Source organism: Myotis yumanensis, unplaced genomic scaffold (genome assembly GCF_028538775.1).
Source record: "Myotis yumanensis isolate MYYU_CA2020_CCGP unplaced genomic scaffold, mMyoYum1.0.hap1 SCAF_6, whole genome shotgun sequence".
In the NCBI taxonomy this organism is placed as follows: Eukaryota; Metazoa; Chordata; class Mammalia; order Chiroptera; family Vespertilionidae; genus Myotis; species Myotis yumanensis.
In genome coordinates this window covers 4,047,389-4,067,033 of record NW_027223757.1, presented here as the reverse complement: position 1 = coordinate 4,067,033, position 19,645 = coordinate 4,047,389, and the positions used below count along the sequence as shown (strand labels likewise).

Sequence of the window (19,645 nt, the reverse complement as noted above, 5' to 3'; positions counted from 1 at the left end):
AATTTCTATATGTGACTCAGCACCAGAGTTAAGTTAGGGTTTTTCAAAATGCTGACACGCCGAGCTCAAAAGGTTCGCCATCAGTGTGCTAGCCTGATCTAAGATATTTTTTCCACATTTGTCCACAGATTTTTTTTATAGTACTCTTGTGTTAACAAATTACATATACCTTTTCTGGTTCCTGGGTCTTACTTAAAGAGGTAACCTATAGCATAATTATTTTCATGAACTTACAACTTATTTGTTAATTATAATTTTATATTATACAATATGTTATTATATAACATAATGTTATATTATAATTTTTACATTGTATACAGAAGGCCCACATACAGGATGTTTCACCTTTATTAGTCATTAGTTGCTGCTCTCCAAGAAGTCACTATATCAGTTTCCTAACAGGCTAAATATTTCCACCTTTTCCTACTTGTAGTTAAAGCCACAAAAAAAACAGAACAAAAAAACACCCCAAACGCCTAAGAGACTCAAAACCAAAATTGAAGACATCTTTTGAGTTTCAGTTGGTTAGTGATTGAACAGAACTGTGAGCCTTCTGTGACGTATTCTATCAGAAATCGCAGGCTGAATTCCCTTTTGTACCGGAATCTACCTGTTCACTTGCCTTGGCACCCCATGCTCTGAAATGTGAGGACCCGGAGCCCCGTGATTCATGCTGTTTTTTGCACCAGGATTTTCGCTTCATGCCACGGTCGCCGAGGCAATGCCTCCCCGAGCTTTTCTTCCCTTCAAGTTTTGCTTCCTGTAAAAACTGTATTATTTCCCGGAAACTTACAGTGTATGTTGAGGAAACACTGAGTTACTGGGTATATCTCTGACCAAGGCACAGCCTGCCTTTTGTGCTTTATGTCCACTGGGCTGGGCAGTTTGCAAGTGAACTGCCCGTGTCTTAGACTGCACTTGAGAAGGGCAAGAGTGGAGAGTCAGGTTTCTCTGCAGTGACCAATCAAATCATTGCTTAACTTCCTATTCACTTCATTCCATCTACATCACGCATAAGCGATTTACTGCCCCAGGTGAACATATACTCGGGGGCTAGAGGAACCAGGGCGGAGCCTACTGTCGGGACAGCCTTCCCATGCGCCCACTGTCATTTCAGAGGAGGAGGAGCTGGACGTCCCTGAGGACATCAGTGTCCGGGTGATGTCATCCCAGTCTGTGCTTGTAGCCTGGGTGGACCCTGTCGTGGAGAAGCAGAAGAAAGTTGTTGCGTCCAGGTACTTTCCTGACTTCTTTGTCTTTCTCTTATGCATGGGAGATGTGAGTTTTGTGGCCCCACACAGACATGTATTTACTTGAGGGATTTTATTTTCTGACATATTGGCATGCTGGTGTTTTTTGTGACTGGACAATAGACTGTCCTGTGGCCATGCAGCTAATCCTGAGCGTGGCCACACATTCCCCACAGGCCACATGCTACCTCGTGTGTGATGCACAGGGCAGGACCTCACATCTCACCTTCTCCGCCTTATCCTGTGTCTGCAAATGTCCTAGATCCTATTTCTCTCTTTGCCCCCATTTGCTTTGCCGTGCCTTGCCAATTCTCTGTTTTATAAAATGTATGTTTTTATTGATTTCAGAGAGGAAGGGAGAGGGAGAGAGAGATACAAACATCAATGATGAGAGAGAATCATTGATCGGCTGCCTCCTGCACACCCCCTACTGGGGACTGAGCCTGCAACCAGGGCATGTGCCCTGGCTGGGAATTGAACCGTGACCTGGTACATAGGTCGATGCTCAACCACTGAACCACACCGGCCGGGCATTAATGATCTATTCACGTGCAGAAGCTACGGGCCCATCTGAGGAGGAGCCTGACCCTCCTGTTACCCGTGAAGAGGGGCAGCAGGAAGGCTCTCATGAGAGTGGTGGGCATTCGTCTAACCCTCGCGCCCAGCAGTTCCTCTTTAGACGTCTCCAAGCACCACCCTGCCTCGTGTGTAGCTCACTGTGCATAGCAGGTGAATGTATTTTTTCTCAAGCCACGACGTGGTGCTGTTCTGATTTTGATATCAGTTTGCAGTAGCAATAGGAGAAAAACCAACCATAAAGTTAAATGAACTTTTGTGTTAAAAGGGCCACTGGGGAACACCAGTTCCAGTTAGTGGGAGATTGACATAGTCACCAAAAGCTGCTGTGTCAAGTGACTTCCTAGTTTATACAGCCAAGAGACAGCCACAGATTTGGTGGCTTGTCGTTATGTATTAATCTTTGAACCTGTCTGCAACCAGGAAAAGTGAATGTACTTTAAAAAACGAATGAGGCATAATGCTGAGAAATACATGCACCATACGTACTGTCATTTGATTTAGCTGAATTTCTGCCTCTGCCTGTTAGTGAAAAAAGGCATCTACTTCCTGGAAAGACCTCCGAGGCTCCTAGGACTCTCTCACGGTTCATAGTGACACTCTCCCTGCCCTTGGTCTCCTCAACGGCTCCTGGCTCCCGGGGGCTCTGATGTCCGGCATCATGATGAGAACAAAGAGGGCTGAGTTTTCCGTGTTGGTTGGTGTGCTGTCTGCACCGGACGTGTGTCCTGCCTCAGTAACTGTCCTAATGACAGCACATTTCATGCACCAAGTGCTTCCTACTGCACAGTGTCCACAAAGATCCATGGCAGCGCCCGAGCTGGCGTGCCTTCCCTCTGGGGCTGGGGAATGCTCGCTCACACGTGTTTCTCTCCATGACATCCTCACACTCGAGGTCTTTTTATCCGCTCCTCCATTCTGCTCTGTGACACACTGTTGCTCCTTCTCATGGTAATAAGTTTACTCAAGACCCCATGCTGCCTCCCCCTTCACCTGGAGGAAACATGCCTGATTTGGCATGAAGCGAATCTTTTTGTCTTTCTTTTCTGGAAAGCCAAGCTACCTTGGGCCAGTTTCAATTATTCCCTTGCCCTCTCCACACTGCACATGTGCACAAACACGAGCACACACATGTGCACACACACCCCTGATAAGGCACGTGCCTCATCAAAGCCACCACCTCCCCCCCCCCCCCCTTCTGAATCTCTGCTTCAGCTTTGAGCAGTATGAGTTTCCAGTCTTGAAAAGTCATCTTCCCTGTCTGCTTTAGAACCTTCTCACGTTTGAGCCCCATAGTACAAGGTGTAGGTCTTTGTGCTCTGATTTCCCTGTTTCCCTCCCAAGTCATCGTTTCCCGGGCAGGACGAGCATCAGGAATCCGCGTTCCGCGGCAGAGAACCCCGGTGCATGCTGCCTGTGTCTCCTTACAGGCAGTACACAGTGCGCTACCGAGAGAAGGGGGAACTGGCCCGCTGGGATTACCGGCAGGGCTCCAACCGGCGCGTGCTGATCGAGGGCCTGCTCCCCGACACCATGTATGAATTCGCAGTCCGCATCTCACAGGGGGACAGAGATGGCAAGTGGAGCACCTCCGTCTTCCAGAGGACTCCGGAATCCGGTCTGTATCGCAATGGCTTGTGGATGGTCAGTTTGGGAATTCCCCTAAAGTAAGATTCAAAGATGCTTTCAGCCAGCAGTGGTATTGTAAAAAGCGAAATCAACCCTAAATCCTGGTGGTGTGTCTATGTCTGAACACTGAGAAGCTAGGGAACTGTTTCCTGGGGTCCATGTCCCATCCTCCGCTGGCTGTTTCCATGAGCTTGTTATCCTGACATGCGCAGCACCTCACATCCCAGTGTGGGGCACTGACCCACCGCTGTCCGCGTGGACGCGGGAGCCGTCCATGGCCCTGCCGTGTAGGGAGATGTCTTTCTGGAGGCTGAGGCTGTATTTGAGTCTGGGGCCAGAGGAACTAGGGAGAATTTTGTTCTGGATCCAAAGTTATAATTATGTCCTTTTAAACTGTCTTTACGTTATAAAAGCCTTGATTTTTAAAAAATATATTTTATTGATTTTTTACAGAGATGAAGGGAGAGGGATAGAGAGTTAGAAACATCAATGAGAGAGAAACATCGATCAGCTGCCTCCTGCACACTCCCCACTGGGGATGTGCCTGCAACCAAGGCACATGCCCTTGACCGGAATCGAACCTGGGACCCTTGAGTCCTCAGGCCAATGCTCTATCCACTGAGCCAAACCAGTTAGGGCTATAAAAGCCTTGATTTTAATCTTCTTGGAATATTTCAATATTGAGCAGTGAGAGAAATTCCGAATTCTGGAAAGCATTTCGCTAACTCTGTCTACACTCACTCTCTGGTTGGTGGAACTGATAGAAATCACCCTGTTACACGAGAGTGAATGTAGAATCTTCTCTCATTATGATAAAAGTTACCAGGTGGCTTTGCAATAAACTGTGCACGTGAGGACCCCGTGCCGTTTACTTTAGAAGATGCACAAGTGTGTTTTCAAACCTTAGACCCTTGACCTCCCTTTTGCAGCTCCTACGACGGCTCCGGAGAACTTAAAAGTCTGGCCAGTCAATGGCAAAACCACAGCTGTCACTGTAGCTTGGGACGCGCTGCCTGAGACTGAGGGCAAAGTGAAAGGTAGGAACCTGGCGACTGAGGGCACGAGGTGCACGTGGGAGTGAAATCCCCCAGACACTGTATTGACTCTGAGAAGAACCGGTTCTAATCACAGGCCTGGTGGCTGCACTAGGAATAGGGAAGCAACACACGTCTATGCGGTGCTAACCCAGCGGACGAGGAGATTTCACGCAGGGCGTTTTCATTGTCGGTGAGATCCAGGGAGTCACGAAGGTGACTTCCACCTTCTGTATGCGCAAGGGTCTGGGTACTGCTATCAGGAGGGGGTTTTCTGTGTTTGATTGTATGGGAGTGACATCCTAACCTTTACCCACACAAATGACCCTGGTTTTTCATGTTTCGGGTCTTTTCATTGTGCCAGTAAAATCCCGGAAAGTAGGAGTGAGCAGGAACCCCATGGGACCATGAGTGTCTTGAATGGGACCAAAAATCTTTTTAATGGGATTGAGAACTCAAGTATTAAAATCAAATGGAAATTTTTCCCCCTATTTGTCAGCTTTTAAAATTAATTACTTTGGGGGAGTTGAGGAAAATATGTCCTTAAAATAATAATACTGTAGATTTAAAAATAGGGTAAAATATTAACAAATAGTTAAATTCAAAAGTGTCTGTTGAGAATACTAAATAGAAGCACAAATCTTTTCTTTTCAATGTAAAAACATCCAAGAACCTTCCAGAAGTCTGTAGGAGATATTGTGAAGGGGCGTACTGAACTTTTCCCTTGACATCACTTATACAAATGTACCCTAAGGGCACTTTTTATTGTTACACAATCTTGGAAGACAAATTTAAGTCTTCAGAAACTATGAAACTTCGTGTCCAGAAACTATGAAAAGTTTGTGTAAGCTTAAAGAAATCCAGCAAATTACCACCAATCTTCCTTGAGAATCTCTTAACTGAAATAAATAACTTGTTCTCTTTTGTTTACAACTGTACATTATCTTTGTTGATCTGTAAGAACCTTTTCATGGGACAATAGAAGGAAGGTAGACATGAGATAGTCTTCTCTAAACTTAAGGCTTTCCCACTTTCTAGTTTTTTAAAGAAGAAAATATTGTACTATTCTTACTCATTTTTTCTCTAGTGGAATAAATTAGAAACAAATGAAGAGAAGGAATATTTAGTTGGCTCTTTTAAATAATTCTTTTTATAAAAGTTTGAACATTGGCTCCTTCTGGACTAAGTATTGAATGCTGGGAAGTGAATAAGGACAGTTTTTGGCAGAGTACTCTTTTTAGTTATAAAAACATCAATCATTGCTCCTTTCCTGACATTATTACCATGGTACTTTTATTTTCTTTCCCTCTTCCACGTCTTGGTTTATACTTCTCTCTCTGGTGAAAGAAGCTCCCTGGTAGTCAATTCAATATTACCAGAAATAATAATTGCTACTGAGTTATGTCCAAAAGAACTCACAGATTTTCATAAAGGTGTGGTAGTGGGATTGAAAATTCAAAATTATACCAGGACATTTTTTATGTATGAGAAATATAAAACACAATAGAATATAATTTGACATGGTTAACTTTTTTCCAAATGAAGTGAATCCATAAAAATATCTGAATTAAGCCGAAACCGGTTTGGCTCAGTGGATAGAGCGTCGGCCTGCGGACTGAGGGGTCCCAGGTTCGATTCCGGTCAAGGGCATGTACCTGGGTTGCGGGCACATCCCCAGTGGGAGATGTGCAGGAGGCAGCTGATCGATGTTTCTCTCTCATCGATGTTTCTAACTCTCTATCTCTCTCCCTTCCTCTCTGTAAAAAATCAATAAAATATATTAAAAAAAATATCTGAATTAAAAAGGAGACATATGTAATACTCTTAGTAATACTTTAAGCAATAAAACAAAATTAAAAAAATCAATAAAATCAATAAAACAAACAAACAAAAATATCTGAATTACCAAATTTCATAGACAGGCATTCTTTTAATTTTGACTTTTAACCACCACAAATGACCAGTTTATTCATTTTCAACAAGAACACTTCTTTTTGTCCTACAAATACTTTAAAAAATACTTTTTAAAGGTTAGATCTTAGGTAAAAGGAAAGCTCCTACATGCCTCCATAGGAAGTATGACAATGGCTTGGTTTTTCTGTAATTCAGTTTTTTGTTAGCTCCCAGTCATATTAATTTGATAAGTTTTGTGAATCTTGAGTCCATTGGAAGGAATAGGCATGGCAGTTTTTAGTTGAGGGTGAAAATTGTGCTTTAAAACTTGGTTTCCTTATGGGACAGTATTTCCATATAAGCATAGAGATATATAAGATCCTTGGACTGAATTTGCTATGATGTCCAATAAAGGGCATTAAATGCTTATAGATGTAGCCAATTGAAGATAGAAATATTAGATAATGCATAAATCTGTTACTTAGCACCTTTTCCTTACAGTTTTAAATACTGTGAACTATCCTTATCTGCATATATTCAGAGCTTTTATAATCCATACAAAGGTAAAATCATATTCCAAATATGAAATTTAATTGGCTTAAACGAAACCAGAATTGCCCAGATGAATTCATTGGAGGCCTTGGAGATGTCAGTAGCTATTCAGAATCAGTTCCTAGAAGCTGTCATTTCTTTTCCCACAGCTTCTTCCACTCAGGAGATAATTCTGTCATAATAAATTAGCATAGAACTACGATGGATAGAAAACCCAAACACGGCATAAATGTCTTTTGTAAACTGTATGAAGACTGGCCTCTTGGGTTCCCTACGCTGAATGTCCTGAGAATGGGTAACGCCAGCTCATTAATTGGTAGTCTGTCCCGCAGCTGGGCGAACAGTACCCCTTGCCCGCGCCTTTATGCTCCGACTTGCCCTGGCGTGCTTGTCGGTCCATTCACCTAGTGATGCGCGCTCCAGTCCATCCTGCCCCTCCGGTCCATTCACCTAGTGACGCGCGCTCCAGTCCATCCCGCCCTACAGTCCATTCACCTAGTGACGCGCGCTCCAGTCCATCCTGCCCTCCAGTCCATCCCGCCCTACAGTCCATTCACCTAGTGACGTGCGCTCCAGTCCATCCTGCCCCTCCGGTCCATTCACCTAGTGACGGTCCATTCACCCAGTGACGCGCTGCAGTCCATCCTGCCCCTACAGTCCGTGTTCGGGACACAGCACTGTTTTCACTCTCCTCCTTCCAACCGTCTACCAATCATTTCAGAGTACATTCTCTCCTACGCCCCCGCGCTCAAGCCCTTCGGAGCAAAGTCCCTCACCTTCCCCGGAGAGACCACCTCTGCCCTCGTGGACGGCCTGCAGCCTGGGGAGCGCTATCTGTTCAAAATCCGGGCGGCCAACAGGAGAGGATCGGGGCCTCACTCCAAAGCCTTCATCGTCGCTATGCCAACAAGTAAGCATTGCGTGTGTCTCTTCCCTCTCTTTCTGCTTCATGCAGTGCATTCCTCACGAATCATGGCTCTTGCTTGGGCTTACATGATTTTTTTTAGGCTAAGTTTGCACTGTGATTTATAGAACGTTTGATAGTCCCTTTAGAAAGTAGTCATACCAAAGACTAAAATGTTACTGATTGCTAATAACATCAATCACTATTACGATATTACACAAACATGAAAGTATGAGTTTTGTGATTAATCTTATATCACTGTAACTGGGGGTTATGATGACAGGGGAAGGGCATTTTTACAAGTGTAATGTGGCGTTGTTAGTTGTCAGCTCTCTTCAATTTCCAAATAGCATTTGAAATGCCTAGTTTGCATTGCATTACTTGGGAGTGCAGCTTGACTCAGAAGAACTTCAGTACCTTGTTTATCTGATCGGGATCAGAACCAAGCAAGTTAATGAAACCCAGAAATGGAGCGGACTGGTTCTGGATGGTGACTCCTGTCTGCCTCCCCCATTCACACCATATTGGTGGCTCTCTCCTCCATGATGTACTTTGAGGATCCCCAGGGCACCCCAAAGTCACAGTCTGTCTTGGAAGCAAATGAAATAGATGTTTGCTCCCGGCTGGACTCCCCTTTGCTATACAGATTCCCAGCCCTGACAGCACCCCTTTCCTCCTTCAGTTCTGCTCACAAGAAAGGGGAAAGCATAGGGCGCACTTAATGTGCTGCCTACCTCAGGAGTCTTTATTTTGGGCTCTATTTTGGAATTACAAATGTATTTATTACTAAAGAGATTTTAATAGAGAAGGAGAAAGCAAGTAAGGACATGTTAGGGGGGACAGGCACTCTTTGTAATGCTCAAAAATTACAAATGTGTTGCTCGCCCATCACTTCCCAGACATGCAACACATCCCCACGCCTTTGTGTGTAGAGGTCATTTAACATTTCATACCAGGTCCCTATAAATTTCTTGCCTACATTGTCAAGAAGGGCTATGGCGCATTTGTAACATACCGAGAATTCGTTTTACTGTATTACAAAAGCCCATGTAAGATCTTGCCTTTGCAAAACCAATGGATGACGTCAAAGTACTCATTTGAGAATTCTTTAAATACTAAGCTGTGACTAACCTAACTGCATTCATAGAAATTCTCTCACACATTGTTTAGAGCTGTATCTATGGCTTAAAGCAAAAGAGGACTTTCAACGCGATGGCTGTAATTGAGAAGTGTCCAACGTTCTTAAGAATGAGAACTTGTCAGTTACAAATTCCTCTGAAACGCCTCCACTGCCACCTTTAACACTCACTTTGTGTTGCAAAGCTTTTGAATTTCGTCTTTGATGGCAAATTCTTTCCCATCTATTCCAGGCAGGACCAGTGAGCCCGATGCCCGGCAGAGAGCAGGCGCGATGGAGAACTGGAAGCAAGAAACCGCGCAGCCTGCCTCGCCTCCCAGGGCCGCAGCTCCCTCGAAGCACGCCCACCTGCCCGTTTCTCCCCAAGGCAGACATGCCAAGCACCCTCCTGACTTGAAGAACAAAATACCGGCCAACGGTGGGGTGCCCAGGAAACCCCAGGCGGCAGAGCTCACGGACGCGGAGGAACTGGACCCCCAAGGGGATCCCCCGACCTCGCCCTCTGAGACCCAGGACCAGCAGCGCCAGCCCAGGCCGCCGGGCAGACCCGTCCACCCCGGCCTTGCTGGACGGACTCCGGGGAGAGTCCGAGCGCCAGTGCTGCCCCGACAGGAAGGCGTGGACAAGCCCGGCTCCTCGCCGCCCTCCCACCCGCGAGGGGCATCCCCGTGGGTCCCCCACACGCCCACCGCGGGCAGCTCTCGCCGCCCGGCCCACCTGCCGTCCAGCTCTGTGGACAACGACTCGCTGGACGGAGAAGAAGGAGAGCCGGCCACAGGCTCCCTGGACCCCAAAGACGCCTCCTCCGAGCGCCTGAGGCCCGAGAGCGCGCCCGCCCGGCCAGCCCTGGGGCCCGGCCGCCACCCCACCTCCAGCGCGCGCCCCCCGCGCCCCCGCGCTCCAGGGCGCCAGGCCGGCCCTGCCCGCGCGGAGGGCGCCCCACTCGGAGGCCGCACCCCACGGGGGCGCGTCCCGGCTGCTGCCCACCGAGCCCCAGCCCGGGCCCCCGCTCCCCCGGGGCGGGAAGGACGGCCACGACGCCCCCGCCGCCAGGTCCCACGCGCCCTCGCGCCCCACCACGTCCTCACCGGTCTCCTCGCGTGTCGCTCCCAGGCCCCAGGCCGCGCGGACGGTGGATGGTGACAGTGACGCGGGCGATGCGGTCCCGGGCCACGTCAGTCCGCACAGAAACAAGCCCTTTGCCGCCCACGGCAGGTACCCGAGCCGGCCTGGCTACGGCCGAGGCCCCCGCCTCCAGGCCTCCAGCCCCCCGGCACCCACCGGGACCCACCGGGCGCACGCGCGGGGGAGCGCCCACTCCGCTCCTGCCCTCGGGCGGGGCCCGGGGAGCGAAGCGGAAGACGAGAAGCCACTTCCGGCCACGGCGGTGCAGGGCCACGTGCCTTCCTCCTCCAGGCAGCCCGCCTTCCGGGGCGGGGACCACCCGAGAAGAGGCCCCCAGCGCGGGGCGAGCCTGGCGCCGAGGGACCCCCTGGCGGGGAACCCCGAGTCCGCCGGCGCCCGGTCCGCCGCGCACCTGCCGGACAAACCTCTGTCCTCGAAGGCGCAGGACGTGTCCCGGAGCGCGGACTCGGGGACGGCGCAGTCCCAGCACCACCTCGTGTCCAGCGCCCCCAGGAGGAAGCCCGCGTCCCCCCCGGCGGGGCGCCCCCACCTGGACCCTTACGCTTACGGGTCCAGGGGCAGCCAGTCGTCCCTCCCCGAGGGTTCCGAGCGCCACTCTGGCGGGCGCCACGCGGACAGCAAAGACGCAGAGACCCACGGCGCCAGCGCACACGCGGCCCGGGCCAAGGACGCCGCCCCGGCCCTGCCCAAGCACCGCCAGGTGGAGGCCCCCACGGGGAGCGCGGGCGACGGTCACCCCCGCAGGCCCGCGGGCGCCTCGCCGAGGCCCGGCCACCCCCATGCCCATGCCCGCGCCAGGGTCCCCGGGCGCGCGGAGCCCCAGGCGGCGGGGAAGAAGGACGGGGCGTCCAAGAAGGAGGCCCTGACCGCTAAGTCTCCGCAGTCCGTTTCGGCCGAGGAGGAGGCGGAAGAGGAGGAGGAGGAGGAAGACACGTGGTTTCTGAAAGGAGGGAAGGACGAGGACGCGCTGTCCGCCTCTGTTTCTAAGTGGCCCCCCTCCTCCGCCCCCAGGGGCAGCAAATACGCAGACAGGAGCAGCGCGGAGACGGACTCTGCCAGCGCGCCTGCTGCCCCCCGAGGGGGCTCCCCCCGGGAGGAGAGCCCCACTCCCCCGCAGCGGCCTCCTCCTGCAGGCAGCGCCCCGAGAGCCTCACACCTCCCGCCCAGACACCCCCCTCGCAGCCCCAGCACGGCCAGCGCCCCGGTGGGCACCCCGGCACGGCCCGGGTACACGACGCGCGCCCCTCCCGCCTACGCCTCCACCACGCCCATGCTGTCGCTGCGGCAGCGCATGATGCACTCGCGGTTCCGGAACCCGTTCTCCCGCGCACCCGCCCGGCCCTCTTTCAGACAAGGTACTGGTTTTGTCTCATCCTCACTGTGGTTTTCAGTGCTGTGCGCAGTTTTCCAGCGTCTGCGATGCTCAGGCACTGGTACGCAGCTGCAGCTTTGCAGATGTGACGGGATCCCATCCTCTTGACCCTCTGGTGGGGTTTCCAGGGTTTCTCCTGGTTTCCAGCTGAGGCGGCTGGGGCTGCGGGGTCTGTGCGGCTGGCCCAGGTCAGACAGCCAGGAGGGCTGAGTGGCAGTCCTAACCCAGCACTGAGTCCCGCAGCCCTGGCCGCTGCACAACCCCACTCGCCCCTGACCACTCGCCCTGCTCTTCACCGTGAAAAGCCAGGATCCCCAAGCAGGTCCCTGTACTGGGGCTACTTTGAGCTGTTCCCGTGCCCGGCACATTGGAGGCGTCAGTAAGAAATGTGGTCCTCTGTGCCTGGGCCGTGTTCTTGTTGATTCTGCATGCAAAGCCCTCAACTGAACACGCGCGCAAACTCCGGTGTCTTGGCCATGAACTGCTTAGACGTTGCACTCAGTGATGTTGTTAAAACTGGTGGGAAGTACATGTTCAAGACAGTTGTCATCTAGAGTTGGAACAGGCGGGTGTGTGACTTACATTGAGGAGGAAGGTAGACAGCTGTGAACCGGAGTCTACATGGACCCCAGGGCAGGACCTAAGTAAAGTATTTACGTGGCACTTTGCACTCACCCTGCATGGAGTCAGGGCTTGACAGAGCCTCTCTGAGTGAACGTATTGGCATTTGTTCATCTGTACAAGGTATTGTTTGTTTAGCTCAATGGAAAGACGGAACACGTGCTTCACATTGACTTCAGGGTCCATTAAGCCTAAGACCCCGGTAACAGAACTCACATGCCCTTGTACAAAGTACTCAGTAAATGTTTAATTTTCATTAACCATCTGAGCAAGAGAAATAAGTCATAGTCAGGGAGCCCAAACCTTTGATCCCATGGAGGGGCTGGACCACAGAGTGCTCCCAGCAGAGCCGAGGGGACCTGCGGCTGAGAAATAGCAGGAGGTGGAGAGGAAGGGCAGGAGACAGGAACAGGCGGACACAGCAACCGAGAGGGCCGCCAGCTGGGCCCTGTACTTCCTCTCCGAGCAGGTACTTCCCAAGCGGCCGGCAGAGCTCAGCAAGCCGAGTCAGCCCCGTGCATTTGTCCTTGGCGGTTGACGGTGGGGACCTGAGTCGGCCGGGGCTAGTTGTGCTGAGTAACCCCGCTGAGGAGAGCAGGACAGCAGCTAGCACATTTCAGAGACAATTTTCTCCAACCCTCCCTCGCTCCCTCCAACTTCCAACCGGAAACATAAAGCTACAGCGCCTAAGGCCTTTAATCTTCATCTGGATAATTTACTTATGCTGAACACTCCCATCCCTCCAATACGGCCAGAAAACCATGACTTTACTGTGCTCTTGACATTCGTATTGGTCATGTAGAAGTCACAGTTTAGATTATCATCTTCTCATGGACATGAGCTGTTGCTTTAAAGTTCTGGTCGTGTTTCTGTTTGAAATGATGTTACCGCTTATAGATGGGCATGAAGCCAACTCTGTAGGCAGGTGGCATTGACCAGGTTCTGTCACTTGTTTCCTGTGCAGGTTATAATGGCAGGCCGAGTGTAGAGGGGCGAGGACTGCCCGGCATTAATGGGAAACCGAGCGGACAAAGAATTATCAATGGCCCTCAAGGAACAAAGTGGGTAGGGTGAACTTCTTTACACATCTCAGTTCTCATGCTGTTGGGAAGAGAAAAATGGTGGATGTTGTGTGCCAATAACGAAGCAGTCTTTCCCCTCTTTTTCTCTGGTTTTAACCACTCATCTGTCAATATGCTGTACTATATGCATTCTTCTAGCGACCACAGAGATCTATGATTCTCCTGAGTAACTAGTTTTTTTCTCATGGCTAATACGATGAGGCCAGGGCACTCAGACAAAGGCATGGCTCACCACAGCCGTGACACAGAACTTGCGGCACAGCCTCTCAAATGAACTTCTATTTTCCCAGTTTATTTTTTGTTTATTGTTTAGTTAAGTACACATATTTTCTGCAAATTGTCTCAAACCATTTGTCAAAAGGGATTAGAGTGAAAATAAATGAACAAGCAAGAAAACCCTGAATCAAACAGGCAATTTTGATCAGATCACCGTTTGAATCTTCCAGTAATTGTTGTTTGTCTAAAATAACAAATAGATATCAGTATTTGATGTACGTTTAAGTTAAATGACTAACTTCTTGGGTTTAAGATAAATGTTTAGGGATTTTAGGTGGCTTGAGGGTAATGAGAAGAACACTTTATAATATTCAGAGATTTGGAATATTTTTTCAAAGAATCAGAAAAGTATTCATGGTGGAATTCCCAGTCAGCACTTCCCATTTATAACAATAAGGTTTAGGAAAACATACTGGATTTCATGAAATGTTCAGTACAGGTTATTTAAAGATAGATCTTCTCATTTCTCAAAGGAACTGATATTTATTCCAGGAAGAAATGCACAGTAAAGCAAATGTCATGTAAACAATTTTGAATTGAACTGTATGGGTAGATTTCAAAAGTAGGGTTTATATCAGAGGTCCTCAAACTTTTTAAACAAGGGGCCAGTTCACTGTCCCTCAGACATTCCACACATGCGCACTGCGGGCCCGGGACGAGTCAGCTGCTAAGCAGGACAGGCAGCGGCGGCAAAAACACCCGGCGGGCCGGACAAATGTTTTCGGCGGGCCGCATGTGGCCCGTGGGCCGTAGTTTGAGGACCCCTGGTTTATATCAATGAGCCTTACTTTAATTACTGAGTCAGGACCCAACAAAGTGGCCTGCTGGCAGGGGCTCCTTCACTGGTCTGAGCCTGCACAGTCGTGGTTCTCAACGTTAGTGTCAGAATCCCTGGGATTTACCAAATATGGTCTCAGGTATGGCCAGGTAATTTGCATATCTGACAAGTTCCCAGGTGACACTGAGTATGCTGGCCTGGGACCATACTTTGAGAACCGCTAGTGTGGAGCATGAGTTTGTTCCTTAATAGAGATAGCAATACCTTTTTTTCAAGTTTTATAATTCCTTTGGGTAGTAGCTTTTTGCATTCATTCTATATTGGGCAGTTTAATTCCAAATTAAGTTGTTTTTGTTATAGTAACCTTGATTTTTCACATTAACAGTAAAATAGAAGCATATCATGTTTTCAATATATTAGCAAGACATGTTCATTGCAAGAGGTTGAAACAATTCAGAAATATGTGGAAAACATAATAAGCATTCCAAATCACTTTTTAAGGATCATCACTGTGAGCGGTTTGGGATGTAGCCTTTAGATTATTTTCTCTGTAGTTTTAAGCTTATAGACTCCAATGAATATATTTTTATTTTTGAAAAATAATCGTCCCTGTAACCTGAATTTATATCAGTATATGCCACTATATGTAGAAATTTTCAATCCTTTTCACTGGCTGCATAGTATTCCGCTACATGGATGTGCCACAGTGTCTTTATCTCTGCCTTCCATCAGTGGACACTTAGGTTGTTTCCTACTTTTCAGCAGTACATCATCGTACTAAATGGTAGTTTGTACACATTTTGTATATTCTAGAAACAAAATAATTTACATGCTGTATGGGTAAGCAATTATAATAGGAAATACAATTGTTTTACCATTTATTCTCATTCACCCTTATGAAGGATGCTGACAAAAATAATGTTTCCTGCTCACATTAGTGTTTCCTTCTGTGGCAGCTTCATGCATGTATTCCTGTAGTTGGATGAATGTGACCGTTTTGAATGTCCAATATAGTCTTTGATCTGTGTCGTGGATTTAGGTGGTGGATCTTGATCGTGGGTTAGTATTGAATGCAGAAGGAAGGTACCTCCAAGATTCACATGGCAATCCTCTTCGGGTTAAACTAGGAGGAGACGGTCGAACCATTGTGGGTAAGTGAGAATGGTTCTTACAGAACAAAAGTGTCCTGACTTCGCCCTGATTTTTAGTGGGTGCCCTTGTTCTAGTTACTTTTGACCACGTGCTTTTCCTTGGGTATAACTGTCAGCAGTATTTCCAATGGAATCCACCCTCTTAGGAAAGGTGGCACTCAACTTTGTTCTGGAAATTGGCAGCCTCGAGCAGGAGTCAGCCAACTCCGACCCACTGGCCAAACCCTGCCTGCTGCCTGTTTTTGTATGGCCTGTGAGCTTAGAAGAGTTTTCACATGTTTAAATGATTGCACAAATATTCAGAGAATGATAATCTTTGTGACATGTGGAAATGACATGAAATTCACACTTCCGTGTTCACCCACAGGGGCTCGTGGGACATAGGAACACTCGCCTGTGCACTGCCTGTGGCCTTTGTCCCCTGCAGGGCAGAGCTGAGCGGTCACAACAGGCAGCGTCTGGCCATAAAACTCCAGGTGCTTCCTCTCTGGTTTGTTAGAGAAAGCATTTGCCACCCCGGGCCTCAAGGAGCACTTTTCCTCCTCGGTGTAGGGATGAGAGGGGAGAGAATCACTCTCCTTACTAAAGACTGAGCGTTGTATCGGGTGATGGGGCATGTTATTAATTTAGACGAAGTAGCACAGAGTAATGGGCAAGATGGTGAGCCCAGGGATGTCTGGGTAGCAGCAGGTATATCTGCCTCAGCGAATAGCCTTTCAAATGCCCTTTCTTTGCCTTTTTACTGATTAAAATACAAGAATAACAAGCTTTCAGGAGACATTTCCACTTGCTTTTTACTTCCTCTGATTGTGTCCCCTCGTTGCACAGACTGTATTTGATCTTGTTTCAGATCTGGGAGGGACCCCCGTGGTGAGCCCTGATGGGCTCCCCCTCTTCGGGCAGGGGCGACATGGCAAACCCCTGGCCAGTGCCCAGGATAAGCCCATTTTGAGTCTTGGAGGGAAGCCTCTGGTGGGCTTGGAGGTCGTCAAAACAACCACCCGTGCCGCCGCCGCCACCACCACCACCACCACCACCACCACCACCACCACCGAGAGACCCACCACTACCCCTCGGCCCACCACGGCAACCCTGCGGCCCAGGACCACCACCCGCCGCACCACCACCACCACCACCCGCCGCACCACTACCACCACCACCCGCCGCACCACTACCACCCGCCCAACCACCACCACCCGAACCACCACCCCGACAACCACTACCACCACCACCCCCGAGCCCACCACAGCCGTCCCCACCTGTCCCCCCGGGACCCTGGAGCGGCATGATGAAGACGGCAACCTGGTCACGGGCTCCAGTGGGGCCCCGGAGTGCCTCCCTGAAGAAGGTAACTGTCTACTTCTAACGGTGGCCCAGGTCACTGCCTCGCTGCCTGTCAGCGGGGTCCCCCAGGCTGCAGGGTGGGGGGCAGGGGGACAGAAACTGGGGGTGTTTCTAATCCTACAAGGTTTGTTCAACAGCACTGTGCCACAGCCAGAGTTGTCAGAGTTAGCAAATAAAGATATTGCACAGGACATGCTTACACTATAAATTACTTGTCATTTACCTAAAATTCAAGTGTAAGTGGGCATGCTGTGTTTTATCGGGCAGCCCTTTCCACAGCTCAAGTCAAAAAATTAGCTAAAACATGGAACGTTATTAGTTTGGACTAGCATTTCCAAAGTGTGTCCCTGGGTATCAGTAGGTTAGTATTTGTTAGATAGAAAGATGGATGGATGGATGGATGGATGGATGGATAGAGAGAGCTATGTAACCTATATGTCTATGGCTCTGTGAGTAGTCATGTGATTTAAACAAGGTTAAATGACTGTCTTACTGTTGGGCCATTCAAACTGTTTTTCAGTCTCATTGTGAGTTTCCGGGGAAAGTTGTTCCCCAGCACGTTGGGCAGGGGGACACTTTTTGATCAGCAGGAGGGGCTTCCACTGGGGGAGGGGACTGCACCAGCTCCCGGCTCTGGGACACCCACTCGGGCTGTGCTCTGCCCCTGCGTGTCTTCCTCCTGACAACGGAGCTGGGACCCTCAGGGTCAGGGCACGTGGAGCTGAGACGCCGTCGTCTGTGCCGCTGTGGAGGTCGCCCCACTACATCAGGCTTGGAGGAGGCGAAGTCCTCTTCTCCCCGCTGAGAGGGGTGGATTGCGTGTCGGCTGCAAAGCTTATGTCTTTTTAAGCTGCTGCAGAGTGAGGACCTTCCTTTCAGCCAGCATTCGCAGACCTGGGATTCTCTCACAGCACCGCTGACCATGCCAGGGTCCAGTCAGTGTCGACTTGAATGCCGTCCCCGAGGGGGGCATTGTGTTTGAAGTCCGTCTTTGCACGAACAAGTTCCAAATAAACCGGACTGCTTCCCACCTAAAAGCCCACCCCAAGAACAGGAAGCATCCGAGGAGGAGGAGCATCCGGAGGCGACCTCCCTGTCCATTTGCCCAGGGCATGCGAGCTAGACTCACCTTCGGGTTCCTGGTACCAGCACCTTCCGTACATTCCTTGACCTCGTCTGCATGCATTAGCGTCTTATCTTTAAAAACGGAGCTATAATTAGAGTGTTGACTTAACAATTAGCTGTAAGCAGAAGAGTGACTACTTTGGATTTCGCTTTCATTGCCATTATCAATATTTTGAATTTTCTTTTGTTGCTTTTATAGGCTTTATTGCTGTTCCCTCATTTATTTTGTATTTTTGGCCTCTTATTTGGCATGAAAGTGGATATTTTTCTTGGCATGTTATTTCTCCTTTTCTTTGCAAATCCTCATATATACACAGGGTGGGCAAAAGTAGGTTTACAATTGTGAGTACACAAAACACAGTTTATCCTTATATTATTAACTTTTGTATTATTTGTTTGTATTACGATTGTAGACGTACTTTTGCCCACCCCTGTACGTATATTCTTTTCTGCACCCATGTCCCTTCTGATTCCCTGATATTCAAGTGTCAATAATGACTTGCCTCTAGGCAGCATTTTCAAAATAAGTACAAATAAATACAAAGTTCTGGGGAAAAAATTAAATGTAAGGGAAAAAGTGCAGCATCTTTAGATAAGATTACAATGTATTACAATTCATTACTTTAAAAAAACAGTTGACCCTTAACACGGGCTTGAAAGCACAGGTCCACTTATATATGCAGATTTTTTTTTCAATAAAAACTATAAATGTATTTTCCTTATGATTTTCTTAACATTTTTCTCTAGCTTACTTTATCATAAGAACACAGTATGTAACAGATATAACATACAAAGTGTGTGTTAACCGACCATTTGTGTTATTGATAAGGCTCCCATCAACAGTAGGCTCTCAGTAGTTACGTTTTGGGGAAGTCAAAATATACTCAGATTTTGACTGCATGGGTGGTCGGTGCCCCACCCCCTGCGTTGTTCAAGCATCAACTGCAATTTGAAAATCAGTCACAGATCCTCTAGGAAATCCTGTGCATTGTCTACAACATGCAGTCGTTTTCCCTTTCTTGGCTGAACACCTTGCGGTGGCCTCGATGTGCCAACACACCCGTGCGCGCTGTGCCGACTCAGCGGAGAGACGCTTCCAGGAAGGGGCTGATGGCAGCAGAGCCACGTCCTAGGCCTCCTGGCCGAACCTGAAGGACCACCCGCCCCGGCTCCCTCTGCTTCCTCTGCTCCGAGTCTGTGTTCTCTCACACCCTTCTCTTTTGTTGTATTGAGCATACAGTGCGTACTTCTAAGGCCTGGGGTCCATGTGGGCACAATTAGTACTTACCGAGCACTTTGTTTATTGTTGTGATAATTACGGTTTAGAACCAGCATTAGTGATCAGGGAATGCGTATCTGCTTATCCAAGCCCCACCCCCCGACCCTCATCTGGTGGACAGTTGTCATACGCCATTAGCAAAGTCCTCAAGTTTTGTTTCTAGGCCTCCAACTTTAAAATCTTCTTCTCAGTCTCAGGTCGTGGCTCCCCTGGTTAAAGCATGCCCCCTTTTCCTGGAAACACGGCGTTCAAGTGACGTTCTGGAATAACCTGTATCGTGCAGCCATCCCAGCAATGCAAGTGTTTATGTCCCTTTGCATTTGTCACGGATGCCGTCCTTGCGTGTCTTCCTGTGGCCATGGAAGCAGAACACGCTTGTTTCCGGCGTATTGCTGCTTCCACTTCTCTGCTCCTTTCCCCCTCTCCACATGCGCGCACACACACATCCTTTTTACTTGCTCTGACTGCAGTAGAGAGAGTGCCTTCCTCCCGGTA

At 49.0% G+C, this 19,645-nt stretch overlaps 1 protein-coding gene across 1 annotated transcript in view; it reads left to right on the top strand.

Annotated features, from left to right (window-relative positions):
• The window catches only part of FNDC1 (fibronectin type III domain containing 1), a 68,870-nt gene that overhangs the window by 29,746 nt on the left and 19,479 nt on the right, over positions 1-19,645 (top strand). The window contains 9 exon segments of the mRNA XM_070417394.1: positions 1,118-1,235; positions 3,257-3,444; positions 4,385-4,492; positions 7,656-7,844; positions 9,209-9,854; positions 9,856-11,477; positions 13,080-13,180; positions 15,291-15,402; positions 16,253-16,750. Coding sequence (XP_070273495.1) covers positions 1,118-1,235; positions 3,257-3,444; positions 4,385-4,492; positions 7,656-7,844; positions 9,209-9,854; positions 9,856-11,477; positions 13,080-13,180; positions 15,291-15,402; positions 16,253-16,750 — 3,582 coding nt within the window.